Raw genomic sequence first — 20,292 nt, 5'->3', positions numbered from 1 at the left:
TAAGTTAAAATCTTTCTTATTACATTGGATTTCAGTATTTTTGTTTACGTTTTAGAACAATATCAGTTTAATTTTAATGTCAAATATATTAAGTTTATCCCATGGAATACAATATTAGAATCTTATAGAATTTTCACTATTTATGTCATAAATACACAAAAGTACATGCAGTGCAATACAGGCTGTAGGTTTTTTGTTATTTGACACTGATAGATAAATCACTGAACACTTATTCAGCTGAAGTCTCCAATTCTAAAAATTTGGGGTCCTTTCCATACAGAGCCCTAATACAGGAAACATCATAAAATGCAGCAAAATGCATAGCTGTCCAGCCTCGTTCATCAATGCTTGTGTGATCTGCCCGCAGGTTTTTATTTATCCCTATTCAAAGTTGTCTCTTCCCTCACAAATGGGGGTTTCAATATGATTAGCAGGCCTGGGATGATATTCTCCAGGCCTGCTAGTGTATCTGTTTCCCCCCCACCAGTGCCAGGAGTGGTTCCCTCCTGCGGCATTCACGACTGCTCCCCACTCGTGGGAACAGATGCTCTGAACGTTCTGGATGGAACAGGGGAACAGAGGCCATTGACATCCCCAGGGAGATTAGGGGTGAGGGGGTGCCCCTTGGGCAGTGCCAGCCTGGCACCCTGGCACTGCCCAAGGGACAAAATAGTACTGCCCACTGAACTCTGGGGAGTGCCAAGGGAATGGGGTTTATTGGGAGATATCAGTGGCGAAGGGTAATGACCCACTGCCACTTTGCAATCAGGATTGCTGGGTGAGGGAGGGAAGAGGTGACTGGGGCTGGTCATTGGGGTGAGAGGTGGGGTGGTTGGAGCTGTCCAGGATGTGATAAGGGCTGGCAATAAGGTCGGGGGGGATGGGGGGGTTGAACATAGGGTCTGGCCCGTGGAGAGAGCCCAAAGGGAGAGTGGACGGGAACAGGTCCAAAAAGAAGAGTCCCAAACAGAGACAGGTACAGGAAGACATTCTAGTTTAGTTAAAAATAAAGGAACAGAGAAAGAAGTGCCAAGTAGGAAAAGAGCTGTAGTTAGCAGGTTATAGTGAACAAGGCTCAGGGAAGTCCTAAAGATTCAAGAAGGTTGCAGAAGATTGCTGACTCAGTCAAATGTATTCTTTGCAGCAGTAATGTTCTGCTTGGTGTGGTCGAAGAGCTGAAATTGTGCTTATGATTCAGTGCTTGATTGTACATTTGGGAATCCAGGGGATTGGAATCTCAGGAAGTGAGTTTGGATCCCTGAGAGGCAGGCCATCATTGAGGTTATTTGAATTGGAGCGTCTTATGAAAAGAATGCCAAGATAAGATTTTTGGAGGCAAAGACTGGAATTACTGATGAGAGAGGTAGGGGGCGATTTTCCCAAAAGTGTCCAACTGGTGGGAAAACGGGTGGCTTTCCTGCTCGTTTTTTTGGGTGAGTTGAGTTACAGCACTCTATGCAATACAGCGACTATCAGGTGATTCATGCCAGTGGGGGGGGTGGGGCCTAAATCCACTGGAGAGGCCGACAGCAGAGTGGTCAGGAGGCTACTGGGCATGTACCAATAGCCCAGTATACTGGGAGATTGGTAGACAACCTCCCCCCGATCACTGGCCCTGACCCATGATGGCCAGCCCCACCACTAGCCTCCACTCCTCCAATACTAAGTCCTCCCTCCCCTCCTACCTCCCCTGCCCTGTCTAGCTCAGCCCCCGTATGGTCCCACCTCTATGTGAGGGCCCATCTCCTCAGGCTCCACACCCATAGCACTGCCCAGTGCCCAGTGCTCGGTCCTACCAGTGAGACCATCTCATCAGATTCACATTGCTGGGGAACTGCTATGATCCCCATTGCTGTAGATCTCCACTGGTGAGGTTGGAAACCTAAGTGTGCCCGGAACATAGCATTCTGGGCATGCTAAACAGATTTAATCAGCCAGTTAACATTAAAATCAGCCTCGCACCAGCTGATTATGTCAACAAAAGTGGTCTGGGAAGATTGTGGCCAGCCAGACACAGGGCAAGATTCCTATTTTTGCCTTCCTGCTTACATTTCCCATCCTGCTTTGCAGTGTAGTGGGTGGGAAAATCGTGTTTATAGAATTCCAATGAGATTGGTTGACTCATGGTCTTCACTGATGTCCACGTGGGTTGTTGAAAAATCTGTGGCCTTTGCCTTTGTTGCACCTGAGATTTACTGTGCAGTGTGGTGTATTCATTTATATGAATACACCATTTATTGTTTACCATTGTTTACCATTTATATAGATGATCTGGAGAAGGGGGTTGAGTGTAAGGTGACAAAATTTGCTGATGACATGAAGGTGAGTGGAAAAGCAAATTGCGTAGAGGGCGTGGAAAGTCTGCAGAGAGATCTGGATAGGCTGAACAAGTGGGCGAGGACCTGGTGGATGGAGTATAATGTTAGCAAGTGTGAGGTTATCCACTTTGGTAGAAATGATAGTAGGAGGGATTATTATTTAAAAGGTGAAAAGCTGCAGCATGCTACGGTGCAGAGGGACCTGGGGGTCCATGTGCACGAGTTGCAAAATCCCAGTCTGCAGGTGCAGCAGATGATCAAGAAAGCGAATGGAATGTTGGCCTTTATAGTGAGGGGGATAGAATATAAAAGTAGGGAGGTCTTGCTGCAACTGTACAGGGTACTGGTGAGGCCGTAGCTGGAGTACTGTGTGCAGTTTTGGTCGCCACACTTGCGGAAGGATATATTGGCCTTGGAGGGAGTGCAGAGAAGGTTCACTAGGCTGATACTGGAGATGAGGGGGTTAGCCTATGAAGAGAGACTAAATAGACTGGGTCTGTACTTGTTGGAGTTTAGAAGGCTGAGGGGGGATCTTATAGAGACGTATAAGATAATGAAGGGGATAGATAGGGTAGAGGTAGAGAGATTCTTCCCGCTTTATGGTTTATGGACGAAAAGGGATTGGTTTAGGTTAGTGGGTCATTGTTTTTTAACTGGTCGGTGCAACATCGTGGGCCGAAGGGCCTGTTCTGCGCTGTAATGTTCTATGTTCTATGCTTAGAAAGGATAGTGGGACTAGAGGGCACAGCCTCAAGATAAGGGGGGCAGTTTAGATCAGGGTTGAGGAGGAACTTCTTCACTCAAAGAGTGATGAATCTCTGGGATTCTCTGCCCGATGAAGTGGTGGAGGCTACCTCGTTGAATATATTTAAGTCACGGGTAGATAGATTTCTGACAGACAGGGGAATAAAGGGTTATGGAGAGAAAGCAGGTAAGTGGAACTGATCTACTTCAGATCAGCCATGATCTTATTGAATGGTGGGACAGGCTCGAAGGGCTAGATGGCCTACTCCTGCTCCTATTTCTTATGTTCTTATGTATTCAGCCACAGATGGCCTGCTAGTTCACATGTACCTCATATTGTGAGCAATAGGTAAAGATGCTGTTAACATATATATCTGTACAGCATAGAGAAATAGCTTAAAGTTAGGTAGACTGGATATAGCCAGGCACATTGATAACCCACATTATGGAAACAACTGTGAGTTTAGTCACAAACATAGGACATAAGGTTCGATGCTGCTAACACAGCAATAGTTAGGGATAATAAAAAGACTGCCTGTGATGTGGAGATAACATCAGAGGTGTGATGTGCAGTGAAGCATACACCACATCCTGAAGGAATGTAAGAGGCCCAAGTTACAAAAAGCAAATGGTCTACAAGATGTGTTGTTTTTACAACTAAGCATAAAAGGGGGAAAAGGTCACTGAGATGGTCGGGACAGCAGTGATTAAGTTGGCAAAGGATTGATTACCGCCAATCTGAACTGGACATGTAACAGTGTTGGATAAGATGGATGAGTTTGCTAATGCACTCTTGTGATAACAGGAGACATGGTTAGATGGGGAGTAGAGGGGATGGGAACTTGGGGCACCTCGAGCCAATAGGGGAATAACAACACACAGATGGGACAGGGACCACCAATTAGGGGAGAACAACACATTGCAAAGCCATTACAATGCTTGTAAAAAAGTATAAAATGTGCTGCAAATCTATGTAAGGTGTGCCTATTTTATTGGACACCCGGTCTTGCAAGAACGTTAAATAAAAATCTTGCTCCTTCAGAATTTGACTTGACTAAATTGTTTGACTGTGAGCTGCGTTTCTCACAATATTAACCCTGAATGTTACAATACAAGATTGTAAATGGTTTTATCTTTCTGACCTTGCACAATAAAGTTCATTTTTGTTTGTTTAAAATCTGTGGGATTCTGTGGCTTTATTCTCTTAGTAGGTGTCTTGAATCTCAAGCTTCCTCTACTTTAAATAAAGTATTATTGGTCCCTAACCAGATCTTACCAAGAGTTTGGGGATGTGGTCCAGGGTCATAACATTTGTAACAACAGTTTAATAGTACAAGATTAAATTTAGATCAGGGTTGTAAACACCTTAATTAAAGATGATCATAAAACCAGAATTTAAACAAGAAGCCTATAAACCAGATACCTTACACAGTTTATTTGTTCAGAAAAGATATATGGCAAAGGATGGCTGTACCGAACAGAATTGAACACTTTCCCACTTGGTTTAACAGCGGACCAGATTGGAAAAAAAAATTCTTAAGAATTCCCAGCACAGTTGTAGCAGACTGTGAAACCACTGCACGTTAGAAACTACTATCAGCATAAAGAAAATCACTCATTACTGCTCAAGAACTATCCTATTAGTTTTAAATCAGCAATTGTGCTTCAAGTCAGTCTGTTCTCTCAAACAAGCCTGAATAGGAGCTGTACTCAGGTTAGTGTGATGAGTCAGCTCTGTTCAGGATAAACGACCAACAGCATTCGAAGTCAGGCAGATGACATCTGACGACAGAATTAGGACTACACCATGTGGAAACAGAACACAGCATTTTATAAAAATTAAACTGCGCAAATGTCAACAGTGGTGGAAATCTGTAAACGATTCAGCAATTTTCAGTAGATACATCATGGGAAAATTTTAAGTTTATTCTGGGATGTTTAAGGTGGTATTTCCTGATGCAGGAGGTTCAAGCTGCTCTGTAAACGATGCAGTCATTGTTTCAGTTGTGCAACGGGCCAAATGCGGGCAATTGGGATTAGCTTAGAGGTTTTTAAAAAAAAGGTGGCATGGACAAGTTGGGCCAAATGGCCTGCTTCCATGTTGTGAACTTCTATGACTCTATGACTATGACCTGGCTCAAATTCTTCACATGCTATTGATTAATGTGCTGCAGTTGCATAAAAAAAAGAGGAATTTATTGAAAAGCTCTGCTTTTCAGCTACTAGTTTTACTTGTACAGTAGGGAGTCCCTACAAGGGGGTGTGGTTTCTGAGGGTTATGTGACCCAATTAGCCAATCAGGCTCAAACCCACAAATCCTGTGGCTGAGTGTGGGCTCTCCCATTCAGTCTGGAGTCTGTAGTCAAAATAATTGATAGCACCTTTCTCACTCTCTGTATATAGCTATTCCTGTTCATAAACAGTTCTTTAGTGACTCCACTTGGTCACCACTCTTTCCAAGATATTGTATTTGGAGACTACGATCAAGGAAGCATTTTTTATTTGCCATGGAAAAGGCAGAGCAGACCTCCTGTGCAAGTTATTGGAAGCAAGTCTATTCAGCTGTCAGCGAGTTATCACATTGCCTCTATTTGGAAAGCTTGAGCCAATCAAACCTAATTCAGGAGGGTTGGGTTCAATATGCTAAACTGCTGTGATATGCCTTCAAAGCAAACAAAATGAGAAGTGCACGGGTGCAGAGGGTAATTCTGTTAACAGCCTGTGATGCCCAAACTCATATTTGATAAGGAGCTTGATTTTTCTGGTCACTCCTGACACTAAAACCTTTGAAGGAGTCACAGAAATAATGAAAGGGTATTAATTATTACCTGAAGTCCTCAGTGACTATGCAGAGATACAAGCTGAATTCAACAGCAAGTGGCTTAGGGAAGTTAACTCCCTCCAAGGCCAAAATATCCTTGCGTAAGTGCGGCGACCAAAACTGCACACAGTACTCCAGCTGCGGCCTCACCAGTGCCCTATACAGCTGCAGCAAGACCTCCCTACTTTTATATTCAATCCCCCTCGCTATGAAGGCCAGCATCCCATTAGCCTTCCTGACCACCTGCTGCACCTGCAGGCTGGGTTTTTGCGACTCATGCACAAGGACCCCGAGGTCCTTCTGCACCGTCGCCTGCTGCAGTTTTTCGCCATGTAAGTAATAATCCTTCCTACCATTATTCCTACCAAAGTGGACCACCTCGCACTTGCCAACATTAAATTCCATTTGCTAGTTCCTGGCCCATTCGCCCAGCCTATCTAGATCCTTCTGCAGACTCCCCACACCCTCCGCGCAATTTGCTGTTCCACCAATCTTGGTGTCATCAGCAAATTTCGACACCATACACTCGGTTCCCTCCTCCAGATCATCTATATAAATGGTAAATAGCTGAGGCCCCAGCCCCGACCCCTGGGGCACTCCACTAGTCACCAACCGCCAATCCGAATAGCACCCATTGACCCCCACTCTCTGCCTCCTATTTGACAGCCAATCCTCTATCCACGCTAACACCCTGCCCCCAACTCCATGCCCCCTTACCTTCTGCAATAACCTCTTGTGAGGTACCTTGTCAAACGCCTTCTGAAAATCAAGAAAGACCACATCCACCGGCTCTCCTCTATCCACCGCCCTAGACACATCCTCATAGAACTCCAATAAATTTGTCAGACACGACTTCCCTTTAACGAAACCGTGCTGCGTCTGCTCTATCAAGCAATTCCCCTCAAGATGCCTCGCTATTTCCTCCTTGATGACGGATTCTAACATTTTACCTACAACTGACGTTAAACTAACCAGCCTATAATTCCCTGCCTTTTGCCTGGCACCCTTCTTAAACAACAGCGTAACATTAGCTGTTTTCCAATCTTCCGGCACTTCCCCGGAATCCAGCGACGTTTGGAAAATAACCACCAAGGCATCCACTATCACCTCCGCCATTTCTTTCAGAACCCTTGGATGCATTCCATCCGATCCTGGGGACTTGTCCACAATCAGTCCCTCCAGTCTGTCGAGCACCGCCTCTCTAGTAACAATAATGTCATTGAGACCCTCCTGTCCTACCATCTTTCCATCGCTAACACCCGGCAAATTATTCACGTCCTCCTCCGTGAAGACCGAAACAAAAAAGTCATTCAAGGCCTCAGCCATTTCCCATCCCCTACCACTAAGTCCCCCCTCTCATCCTCTAAGGGTCCAACGTTCACCCTAGCCAGCCTCTTCCTTTTTATATATTTATAAAAACTCTTGCTATCCTTTTTTGTATTAAGCGCTAGTCCAGCTTTATAGTTTATCCTACCCTTCTTTATCAACTTCTTTGTCAATCTTTGTTGACTTTTAAACCTCTCCCAATCCTCTTCTCGCCCACTACTCTTAGCTACTCTAAATGCCTCCGCTTTTAATTTAACACTTTCCTTCACCTCTTTCGTTATCTACGGCTTATTACCTCTCCTCCTACGGTCCTTTTTAACCATTGGAATAAATTTCTGCTGAGCGCCAAGAAAGATCTCCTTAAAGATCCTCCACTGCTCCTCAGCAGACCTACCTTCCAACGCGCTCCCCCAGTCAACATTCGCCAATTCTTCTCTCATCCTTCCGTACTCCCCTCTGTTCAAACAAAGGACGCGTGTCCGGGAACCCACTTTCTCCTCCTCCATCTGCACCAGAAACTCCACCATACAATGATCATTCTCCCCAAGAGGATCCTTCACCGCAAGGTCCCTAATTCTACCCACCTCGTTACATAACACCAGATCCAAGATAGCTCGCTCCCTTGTCGGCTCCAACACACACTGTTCCAGGAAACTATCCTGGCAGCATTCCAAGAACTCCTCCTCGAGCCCACCGCGTCCAATATGGGTCGACCAATCAATATGTAGATTGAAATCCCCCATAATTATCGCCATTCCATTCCTGCACGCCACACTTATTTGCGCGTTAACAGCCCGCCCCACCTCCAGATCATTATTTGGGGGCCTATAGATGACACCCACCAGCGTCTTCCTCCCTTTGCTGTTCCTAATCTCCACCCACAACGATTCCTCTTTCTGCTCTTTGGTTCCTATATCATCCCTTGCTACCACCCTGATGCTATCCTTAATCAGCAGAGCTACGCACCCCCCTTTTTCCTCCCACCTATCCTTCCTAAACACTTGATACCCCTGGACATTCAGCTCCCAGTCCCTGTCACCTTGCAGCCACGTCTCTATAATGGCCACCAGATCATATCCATTTGTGCTGATCTGCGCCACCAGCTCATCCACTTTATTCCGAATGCTTCGTGCATTCAGATAAAGTGCCTTCATCCCAGCCTTCACCTGGACCCTATTTGCCAGAATGCCACCAACCATACTCATGCCCCCTACTCCCTTTATTATTGGGACATCCTCGGCCTCTTCCCTTACCTGTACCCTCTCCTTAACTTTAGACCCCGTAATGTCACCTACCCTCGCACCCTCCCCCCCCCAATTAGTTTAATGCCCTACCTACAGTCCTATACAAAGAACAACCCAGCACGGGAAACAGGCCCTTCGGCCCAACGAGCCCGCGCTGCCGCATCACCCTACACCTATTCTACCCTGCATGTCTACAAATGGGACCCTACTCAGTCAGATTCAGGGAAGAAATAGTGTCAATTTGGTAAAAACCGATTAGCCTAAGAGCACATCTTCGGGGTGTGGGAGGAAACCGGAGCGCCCGGAGGAAACCCACGCAACCACAGGGAGAATGCGCAAACTCCCACAGACACAGGCCCAAATCCATGTGTCTGCACAGCCAGCAGTGCTAGTCACTGAGCTGTTGCGGCGCCCGTCTACCGGTCCAGGATCAAGCACACACACCGACATGAAGTACTAGGCCACTCCTGGACTTCCAAGAGCAGCCCACGCACGACCCGCCGTGTGCATGCCCCTCGCTTGACACGAGGTGGACCTCCACCTGTGGAATAAAGACAAAAAATATTAATCATACAGCCTGCCCTTCCGGTGTCTCCCGAGGTTTAACCCTATTTAATAGCCCCTACCATATCCCTCCATTCTCGTTTCACTCATGTGCCTATCTAACTGCATCTTAAACGAGTCCAACGTTCCTGCCTCCACCACCCTACTCGGTAGCGCATTCCAGACCCCCACAACTCTCTGCGTAAAGAACCTTCTTCTCACCTCCAAATTATACCTCCCCCCTCACCCTTAAATGATGACCTCTCGTGTTTGTACCCAGTCTAGGGAGCAGTCTCTCACTATTAACTCTATCTATTCCCTTCAGTATCTTATATACTTCTATCATGTCCCCTCTCAATTTCCGTCTTTCCAAGGAGAATAGCCCCAGTTTCTTCAATCTCTCCTCGTAACCCAGTCCCCCCATGCCAGGCAACATCCTGGTAAACCTCCTCTGCACCCTTTCCAGAGACTCCACGTCCTTCCGGTAGTAAGGTGACCAGAACTGGACGCAGTACTCCAAATGCGGTCTAACCAACGTTCTGTACAACTGAAGCATTAGACGGCAGCTTTTATACTCTATGCCCCTTCCTATAAAGGCTAACATCCCATAAGCCTTCCTAACAACGTTCTCCACTTGTGACGCAACCTTCATGGATTTGTGAACCTGCACTCCCAGGTCCCTCTGTATGTCTATACTCCTAATCGGCCTACCTTTTATCACATAGCTCCTCTCTGCATTATTCCGTCCAAAATGCATCACCTCGCATTTGTCAGGATTAAATGCCATCTGCCACCTATCTGCCCACTGCACCAACCTATCTATATCCTGTTGTATCACCTGACAATCCAGTTCCGTACCCGCCAACCCTGCCATCTTGGTGTCATCAGCAAGCTTGCTGATCACACCACCTACACCCTCTTCCAAGTCATTTATGTAGACTACAAAGAGGAGAGGTCCCAGTACTGAGCCCTGCGGCACACCACTGGTCACTGGCCTCCAGCCCGACAAGGTCCCCTCCACAACTACCCTCTGTCTCCTATTTCCCAGCCAGTTCTCAATCCACCTAGCTACCTGGCCTCGTATCCCATGCGCCTTAACCTTTTCTACCAGCCTACCGTGAGGGACTTTGTCAAACGCCTTACTGAAATCCATATAGATGACATCAACGGCTCTCCCATCGTCAACCGTTTTTGTCACCTCCTCAAAGAATTCCACCAGATTCGTAAGGCAAGACCTCCCTCTAACAAAGCCATGTTGCGTATCCCTAATCAGATCGCAACGCTCCAAATGCTCATACATCCTACCCCTAAGTATTTTTTCCATTAACTTCCCTACCACCGATGTCAAACTCACCGGCCTATAATTCCCAGGGTTATCCCTACTACCTTTTTTGAACAACGGGACCACATTTGCTACCCTCCAGTCTTCTGGGACCTCACCTGTGTCCAAAGAAGAGACAAAGATGTGCGCCAGAGGCCCAGCAATTTCATCTTTCGCCTCCCTAAGCAGCCTGGGATAAATACCATCAGGCCCCGGAGCTTTATCCGTCCTTACGCTACCTAAAAGCCCTAGCACTTCCTCTCTCGTAATAACTATATCCTGCAACTGAACCTCCGCTCCCTCCAAGAGACCGCACGATTCCGAACCCCTCTCCTTTGTGAATACCGACGCAAAGTATTCATTCAGGAGCTCCCCCATTCCCTCCGACTCAATACACAACTCTCCACTCTTGTCCCTAAGAGGACCAATTTTCCCTCTAACTACTCTCTTGCCTCTAATATAGGAATAAAATGCCTTTGGATTTTCCTTAATCCTACCAGCCAAAGCCATCTCATGCCCTCTCTTCGCCCTTCTAATTCCCCTTTTTAGCTCCCTCCTACTCTCTCTATATTCCTCCAGCGCACTCTCCGTACCCATTTGTTTTGACCTAACATACGCCTCCCTCTTCTTCCTGACCAAGTCTTCAATATCCCCCGTAATCCACGGCTCTCTAATCCTACCTTTCCCATCCTTTCGCTTAACCGGAACATACCTCCCCTGCAACCATTTCATTTTGTCCCTAAAAGCCTCCCACTTGCCAACCGTGGACTTGCCAGCTAACAGTCCCTCCCAATCAGTTTGCTGCAGCTCCCTCCTAATCCTGCCATAGCTATTTACACGATTCGCCAGGACTCTGGTCCCAGCATGGTTCAGACCAATCCCATCCCACCCGAACAGGTCCCACCTACCCCAATACTGATGCCAATGCCCCATAAATTCAAACCCATTCCTCCCACACCAATCCCTGAGCCACCCATTCACTTCCTTAATCTTATCAACCTTACGCCCGTCTGCAATCGGTTCAGGCAGTAGTCCAGAGATAACCACCTTGTCGGTTCTACTTTTTAATTCCATTCCCAGCTTTTCATACTCCCTCCCCAGATCCTCAGTTTGCATTTTGCCTACGTCGTTGGCACCCACATGTGCTACAACGACCAGATTCTCACCCTCCCACTCCAGGTTCCTCTGCAGCCCAGATGTGACATCCTGGACCCAAGCACCAGGCAGACAACACACCCTTCTGTGCACTTCGTCATTGTGACAAAGGACAGTGTCAATACCCTTAACCCCACTGTCCCCAATTACGACTACATTCCTTATCACCTTCTCTTTGCCTGCGTCTGCATCACTGTACTGTGTGCAGTTTGCTCACCAACCTCACCTCCCTCGTTCTCGTCCACACTGGAAGCAAGAACCTCAAACCTGTTCTGCAGATTGAGAGGCTGAGGCATCTGGTCCCCACCCTCCTTCCTCCGGTCCCCACCCTCCTTCCTCCGGTCCCCACCTTCCTTCCTCCTCTCAGCAGCCCCCTTTTGTTCCTGACCCTTAGAGTTAGCCAGTCTCGGGGGGGTGGATGTCTCTTGCACCCCATTGACAATGGCACCCTCTCTCCCCCTGATGAGCCTCAGTGTCTGAAGCTCAGAGGCCAGCTCATCTTTCTTGAGCTGGAGCTCCTCCAGCAACCTACACTTACTGCAGACATGGTCACTGGGAAGGACCCTGGAGTCCACCAGCTCCCACATCATACAGAAACAGCACATCACATGCCCCTCCATTATTCACTGTAGTAGTATTGAAAATTTCCACACAAACTTACCTGGCCCTTTTTCTTCCAAGCCCTTTGATCCTAAGCCCTAATAGCTCACTCTGCTTCCCTCTCACTCTGCTGCCCACTCCGACGCTGCCCACTGTCTACACCAGGCCTCCTTTTAAACCTGGCGCTGTTTTAAAGCCTGCTCACCCACAAATCCCTGCTATCCACTCCCTTAGAATTCTTAAAGCGGTAAATACAAAAAGCCCGCAAAAATGCTTTTAAATGATTTAAAAGTTCTTACTACGAAAGTGCTTTAAACTTATTTAAACAGGTTTTTAACAGGTAATTTCTTATCTGACTCTCTGCTCCTTCACTCGTCTGCTCCAGCAAACAATGGAAGGCGATAAACGAGGGGATTAAGGGTTATGGGGAGAGGGCGGGAAAGTGGAACTGAGCCATGACAGGTCAGCCATGATCTTATTGAATGGCGGGGCAGGCTCGAAGGGCTAGATGGCCTACTCCTGCTCCTATTTCTTATGTTCTTATGTTATGTAAGTTAGAGAGGCTCATCAGCTATGCTTCAAGGCCCCTAACTAATGCAGTAAAGAAATACTGACAGATCGAGAAAGAGGGGTTAGCCATCATCTTTGGGATAAATTAATTCCATCAATATGTTTTTAGATGCCAATTCACCATAACTGTTGATCATAAACATCTGTTAATCTTATTTAGAGAAGGCAAAGTCAACCCTCTAATAGCATTTGTGTTGGACTTTAGAATTGTCTGCTTATGAATATAACTTCCAACACAGACTGGGCACACATATGTCAAATGCATACACCTTGAGCTATCTCCATTTACCATGAAAGTATTCTGCCCATTCATTGCTACAAGAAATTATCCTTGCCTCGAATTTCTATCTGCTTCATCACAATAGATTAAATACCCAGAAGGATCCAATATTGTTCAGAATCAAGCATATGGTTCTTGATGGTTGGCATTATGATCGAACGTTTGAAAACTAAAACCTTTCCAAACAAGGAAGGATGAATTGAGCTGTGAAGACGATGTCCTTCTGTGGGGACTGAGGGCGGTCATTCCAATACCCGGCAGGAAGTTATTAGTGGAGGAAATACACAGCGCCCATCCAGGGATGTCCAAGATGAAAATGTTGGCTTGCAGCTATGTGTGGTAGCAGATATGGAAGGCAGACATAGAAAGCAAGGTTAACCAGTGTGACTTATGCCAGATGCAACAAAAGATAGTCAGCAGCCCTGATATATTACTGGCAGTGGCCAGATCGGCCATGGGTGAGACTCCAAGTTGATTTTGTAGGCCCGTTTATGGGCAAAATGTTCCTACTTACAGTCGGTGCACACTCAAAATGGCTAATCAGCTATGACGTGGATTCCAAAACTTCTTTTCTACTATTGCAAAGGAAAAGGCAAACCTATGCTACTCAGGGTTTGTTGGAGGTGTTTTCAGATGATGGGACAGCATTTACCAGCGAGGAGTTCCAGCATTTCATGTCATCAAAAGGCATTAAGCATATACGTATTGCACCTTACCACCCCTCCATAAATGAATTGGTGGAGAGAGCTGTCCAAACTCTTAAAGCAGCAATGAAAAAGCAACCACCAGCATTCCTACAGTCCAAATTAGTGTTTTTTTTTAACCTGCAGAACACCCTTCATGACCACAGGAATAAGTCCTGCCGAGTTATTGATTGATAGATGTTATCGAATTATGTTGGACCTGGTGTTTCCAAATTTGGCAGGAAGGATGGAGGCAAAGCAGAGTATGCAAAAGAAATATCATCATTCAACAACGCCTGCATTCGAAGTAGATGATCTAATGCATGCTAAAAGTTTTAGGACTAGTCAGAGTTGAGTCACAGGCGTGTCATGATCAGGGTGGACCTCGTATCATATGAAGTAGTAGTTCATGGAAAAGTATTGAAGAAGCCTCTAGATGACTTGAGAAGGGAGTTGCATAGAGAACCAGTGGGGCAGTCTGCTCCAAACATGCTCACCAGTTGTTGTGGTTGAAAGCAGTATGGAAACAAGTTAGCCTGAGGAAGGGTCTGATAGTGTGCTAATGAACTCATTTATGTTGTTACATTGTGAATAGTTTAACTTTTGTTAAATCCTATTTTCTACTCTTTTCAGCTCTGATGTACGGTCATCCAGATGTGAAAGGATAGCTTTGTTCTCACTCCACAGATGCTGTCAAATTTGCTGAGATTTACGAGCATTTTGTGTTTCTAACTTTTGTTGGTAAGTGTTAATAAGGGACTTAAAGGGGGAGGGATGTAGTAGTGAGCCCCTTTAAGGGGTGAGGTTTTGGATGGTCATGTGACCTGCACAGCCAATTGGGCTGACTCTCCCAGCAGTCTGCAGTCGAAGTAATCAGCAGCATCCTTCTCACTCTCTTTATATAATTTTTCCCATTAATAGTTTTTTAGTTACTCCATATGGTAGTTGCCTCTTTTTCCAAGATATTACAACTTGTTAACCATCGTACAGCATAATTTTTGAGAACAATATATTCTGATTCCTAGAACTGATTTGCAACAATTGGGTAAACTTTTTATTAACAAAGTATGACTGACCAGAACATTTGCAGAAGAGACATTAGCTGCAATATTTAATTGGTCTGTTTAAACTGTGACAGAATATGCAGACATTTGGATTCCGCCAGCAGTAGAAAAGGCCCAGGAAATGTGGACCATGAGCATCAATTGCAAGCAGTTGGCAATTACAGACCTAATGCACACAATCACAGAGTGATAGAGGTGGGTTTGCATCTCTCATCTATATGCAGTTGAGTCGCAGGGTATTTTATCATTCTTGTGCAGAGTAGTGCAGCGGGTGGAAAAAATGGGGTGGAAGCCACCTGCCCCAGGGACAGTTTGCTCCACAGTATTTTTAGTGAAACAAAAGACAAGGGAGAGGTGCCACAACACTATGACCCCTGAATGAGCCCACCCACCAGCAACTTAGGTTCATAAAAGATCAAGGTGCTGTTTTTAAAGGTGCCCTGAATTAATTAACAAAAATAGACCCCCCCCCGGATGAATCATTGAACCCACCTCTCCCCCCTGCCAAGGGAAGCCCCCAACCACAGATCACACATGCCGCCATTGAAAACCTCAACTGTGGAACTTTCCCCATGGACTCAGAAGCACCACTCCTTCCATGGAACCTATACCCACACAATACAGACAGTGCCAAGGTGCAGTGTCAGGGTACTGCCTGGGTATCAACCTCTCCCCCCACTCACCCACTGCCCCCTGGGGGCTGTACTCACCTGACCAATTCTAGCTGGTTTTGCTCACCAGGTGCATGTCATGGGTGCATGTGATTGTGTGCATTAGGTCTGTAATTGCCAACTGCTTGCAATTGATGCTCATGGTCCACATTTTCTGGGCCTTTTCTACTGCTGGTGGAATCCAAATGTCTGCATATTCTGTCACAGTTTAAACAGACCAATTAAATATTGCAGCTAATGTCTCTTCTGCAAATGTTCTGGTCAGTCATACTTTGTTAATAAAAAGTTTACCCAATTGTTGCAAATCAGTTCTGGGAATCAGAATATATTGTTCTCAAAAATTATGCTGTACGATGGTTAACAAGTTGTAATATCTTGGAAAGAGAGGCAACTACCATATGGAGTAACTAAAAAACTATTAATGGGAAAAATTATATAAAGAGAGTGAGAAGGATGCTGCTGATTACTTCCCACCAACATGAATGGACAATTTAACATGGGGAACTATCAGGTGTAAAGGCCTGATAATATTTAAATGTATTCAAATTGGGAGCCTGATTTTCAATGTTGGATATCCATTACATCATTGATCAGCGGCGGGCACAATCATAATGAGAAACCCCATCAGCATAAAACGTATTTTGGTGTTCTCACAGGATTGTCTGTATCTGCTGAAAACGGGAGTGGAAAATCTCAGGTATTTAGCTATAACGGATTAGTGAGTGAAGTTCAGATAAAATCAGTGGACAGAAAGTCAGACAAGGTTGTCTTGCAAATATCTACATCCACCCACCTAATTTTCTTATATCTGGTCCATTAACCCAGTTGCATTTACTTTTCCCTCTCATCCCACAGCAGCAAAGGAATCAGCAGGTCAATGGAGTATTTGATTTTTCATATGAATCCTTTCACTAACCCTATATTTGTTCAACTATCTTCTGAAGATATTAATCAGTTCAGCTTTGATTGCTTTCATCACAAACTTATATTTTTCATAAAAGGTTTTTCTAATCTCCTCATTAAAGTTTCGAATTTTTAATCAAATTTCCTTCAGTTCTGGATGAGTAGCCTAAGTTCAACATCCTCCTTATATGCGACTGAGTGACAGTAAAGGAATGATGATATAGTTCCAAAATCAGGATGGTAAGTGACTTGGCGTTAAGTTCCAACACATTTGCTTTTCCTTCGAGCTATAGAGATTATGGATTTGAAAAATGCTGTTGAAGGAGTCTTGATGCATTGCTTCACTGCATATTAGAGACAGAGTCCACTTATGCAGTGCTTTATGTTGGTAGAGACGTACTAGAAAGAAACATGAGTAGCACTTAACTGCTCATGTATTTTGCTACACATGCTAATACTGGAGGGAATGTCCTCATAATGTCCACTAATCTCAATGATCAGGTAACAATTAGAATATCTCTTACCCCTTCTGCTATCGTTGTCTATAAATAGCAAGTTGAAATAGTCCCTGATTGTTTGGTTCCAGCTATTCAGAACACTTATTGATACCACCGGTACAGCATATGGGAAAGCAACAGACTGCTCAACATGATTCACGTATTCTACCATTACTGTCAGAAAGTAAATGTTTACTATCAGTAGCAGTAACACGGCAGGGGTATATAACACATAACTCAGTCTCGCACTTCCAAAACACTTATCAAACCCCACCTCCAACATCAGTGCCCTGTGCTTTACTGCGTGCTTCCTTATCCACATCACTGTACAAATGTTGCAAAGTGTCTGTATCTGTCCTGATGCTTGCTTCAAGTTGGCGCCCTGGTAACTGATGCCCTTCAGGTACATGTTGCTGACCAGTTGGTTCTCCTTGCTCTGTGAAGAGAGCAAATAGAATATTTTGAGTACGTATTCACATACAGCAAATATTGCAGTAATGCAGTACATGCAAGCATACTGTCAACTTGATCAGGCACAATACAAAGAACAAAGAACAACCCAGCACGGGAAACAGATCCTTCGGCCCAACGAGCCCGCGCCGCCATTTCAACAAAGCATTTTCCTACACCTACACTGCCCTGTGTGTATGTGAATGGTACCCCTAATGTAGCCAGATTCAGGGGAGAATAGTGTAGGGTCAATTTGGTACACCAATCAGCCTAAGAGCACATCTTTGGAGTCTGGGAGGAAACCGGAGCACCCAGAGGAAACCCACGCAACCACAGGGAGAATGCGCAAACTCCCACAGACGCAGGCCCAAATCCATGTATCTGCACAGCTAGTAGTGATAGTCACTGAGCTGTTGTGGTGCCTGTCTGCTGGTCCAGGATTAAGCACACACAACAACACGAAGTACCAGGCCACTCTCGAAACCGCCAAGAGCAGCCCACGCACGACCCACCGTGTGCATGCACCTCGTTTGACAACAAGGTGGACCAACACCTGTGGATTAAAAGAGACAAAACATTAACATGTAATATTACATTTCCAGTGTCGTCCCGAGGCTCTGACCCTTTTTAATACCGTCTACTATAACCCTCCATCCCTGTTTCGCTCATGTGTCTATCTAAGTAAACCTTAAACAAGTCCAACGTGCCTCCCTCCACCACCTTACTTGGTAGCGCGTTCCATATCCCCACAGCCCTCGGCGTGAAAAACCTTCCTCTAGTGTCCAAATTATACTTCTCCCCCCTTACCCTTAGATCGTGACCTCTCGTAATAGTTGTCCCCAATCTAGGGAAAAGCCTACCACTGTTGACGCTATCTATTCCCTTCATTATTTTATACGCCTCTATCAGATCCCCCCTTAATCTCCGTCTTTCTAAGGTGAAGAGCCCCAGTTTTTCCAATCTTTCCTTGTAACTCAGTCCTTCCATGCCAGGCAACATCCTGGTAAACCTCCTCTGCACCCTCTCCAGGGTCTCCACGTCCTTCCGGTAGTAAGGTGACCAGAACTGGACACAGTACTCCAAATGCGGTCTAACCAACGTTCTGTACAACTGAAGCATTAGACGACAGCTCTTATACTCTATACCCCTTCCTATAAAGGCTAGGAGCTTTCTTCACAACCTTTTCTACCTCTGTTGACACCTTCAGAGACTTGTGCACCTGCACTCCCAGGTCCCTCTGTATTTCTATACTCTTAATCGGTCTACCTTTTATCATGTAACTCCTCCCTGCATTATTCCTTCCAAAATGCATCACCTTGCATTTGTCAGGATTAAATTCCATCTGCCATCTATCTGCCCAATACACCAACCTATCTACATCCTGCTGTGTCACCTGACAATCTTCCTCAGTATCTGCCAATCCTGCCATCTTGGTGTCATCCGCAAACTTGCTGATCACACCACGTACGCCTTCTTCCAAGTCGTTTATATGTACTACGAAGAGGAGAGGTCCCAGTACTGAGCCCTGCAGCACACCACTGGTGACTGACCTCCAGCCAGAAAAGGACCCTTCCACTACTACTCTCTGTCTCCTATTGCCCAGCCAGTTTTCAATCCATCTAGCTACCTGTCCTTGCATCCCATGTGCCTTAACCTTTTCTACCAGCCTACTGTGAGGGACTTTGTCAAACGCCTTACTGAAATCCATATAGATGACATCAACGGCTCGCCCATCGTCAACCGTTTTTGTCACCTCCTCAAAAAATTCTACCAGATTCGTAAGGCAAGACCTCCCCTGGACAAAGCCATGTTGCGTATCCCTAATCAGATCACAATGCTTCAAATGCTCATACATCCTATCCCTAAGAATTTTTTCCAATAATTTTCCTACCACCGATGTCAAACTCACTGGTCTATAATTACCAGGGTTATCCCTACTACCCTTTTTAAACAGCGGTACCACATTAGCTACCCTCCAGTCCTCTGGGACCTCACCTGTGTCCAAAGAAGAGACAAAGATTTACATCAGGGGCCCAGCAATTTCATCTTTCACCTCCCTAAGCAGCCTGGGATAAATACCATCAGGCCCTGGAGCTTTATCCGTTTTTATGCTACCTAAAAACCCTAGCACTTCCTCCCTCATAATGGATATTTCCTTCCACTGATCTACAGCTCCCTCCAAGACATTACACGACACCAAACCCCTCTCCTTCGTGAATACCGACGCAAAGTATTCATTCAGGATCTCCCCCATTCCCTCAGGCTCGATGCATAGCTCCCCTCCTTTGTCCCTAAGAGGACCAATTTTCCATCTAACCACTCTCTTGCTCCTAATATAAGAGCAAAATGCCTTTGGATTTTCCTTAATCCTATCAGCCAAAGCCATTTCATGCCCTCTTTTCGCCCTTCTAACTCCCCTTTTAAGCTCTCTCCTACTTCTCTATATTCCTCCAGCGCACTCTCTGTTCCCAGTTGTTTTGACCTAACATATGCCTCCCTCTTCTTCCTGACCAAGTCTTCGATACCCCCTGTAATCCACGGCTCTCTAATACTGCCTTTCCCATCCTTCCTCTTTGCCGGCACATGCCTTTCCTGCAACATTATCAGTTTGCCCTTGAAAGCCTTCCACTTACCAACCGTGGACTTGCCAGCTAACAACCCCTCCCAGTCAGTGTCCTTCAGCTCCCTCCTAATCCGGCTATCGCTCTCCTTCCCCCAGTTCAGCACCCTCCCCTTCGGACGGCACTCATCCCTTTCCATTTTTATCCTAAAGTAGACAGACTTGTGGTCACTGTTAGCCACATGTTCGCCTACCTCAACCTCAACCACCTGCCCTGGCTCATTACCCAACACTAAATCCAGTATAGCCCCCTCCCTAGTCGGGCTAGTTACGTACTGCTCCAAGGACCCTTCCAACACACATTTTACAAACTCCTCCCCATCCATACCCCCAGCTCTAGGCACCTTCCAATCCACTCCAGGAAGATTAAAGTCACCCACTACAACCACCTTATTCTTTCTGCACCTATCTAAAATGCCTCTGCAAATACCTTCCTCCACTGACCTCGGGCTGTTGGGTGGCTTATAGTATACCCCTAGCAT

General features: G+C 45.8%; 1 protein-coding gene across 2 annotated transcripts in view; it reads right to left on the bottom strand.

Moving 5' to 3' along the window:
• LOC145344818 (testican-3-like) overlaps window positions 1–20,292 on the bottom strand; it is a 522,820-nt gene that overhangs the window by 33,884 nt on the left and 468,644 nt on the right. For both annotated transcript variants that reach the window (XM_080192030.1, XM_080192021.1), the window contains exon 8: window positions 17,015–17,176. In XM_080192030.1, the coding sequence (XP_080048156.1) occupies window positions 17,015–17,176 (162 nt within the window). The remainder of the gene's footprint in view (window positions 1–17,014; window positions 17,177–20,292) is intronic.

The sequence above is a fragment of the Carcharhinus amblyrhynchos genome, chromosome 1, assembly GCF_965287045.1.
Source record: "Carcharhinus amblyrhynchos chromosome 1, sCarAmb.v2.hapA, whole genome shotgun sequence".
Classification (NCBI taxonomy): domain Eukaryota; kingdom Metazoa; phylum Chordata; class Chondrichthyes; order Carcharhiniformes; family Carcharhinidae; genus Carcharhinus; species Carcharhinus amblyrhynchos.
Note: the sequence above shows the minus strand (reverse complement) of the source record. Positions and strands in the feature narration are given on the sequence as shown.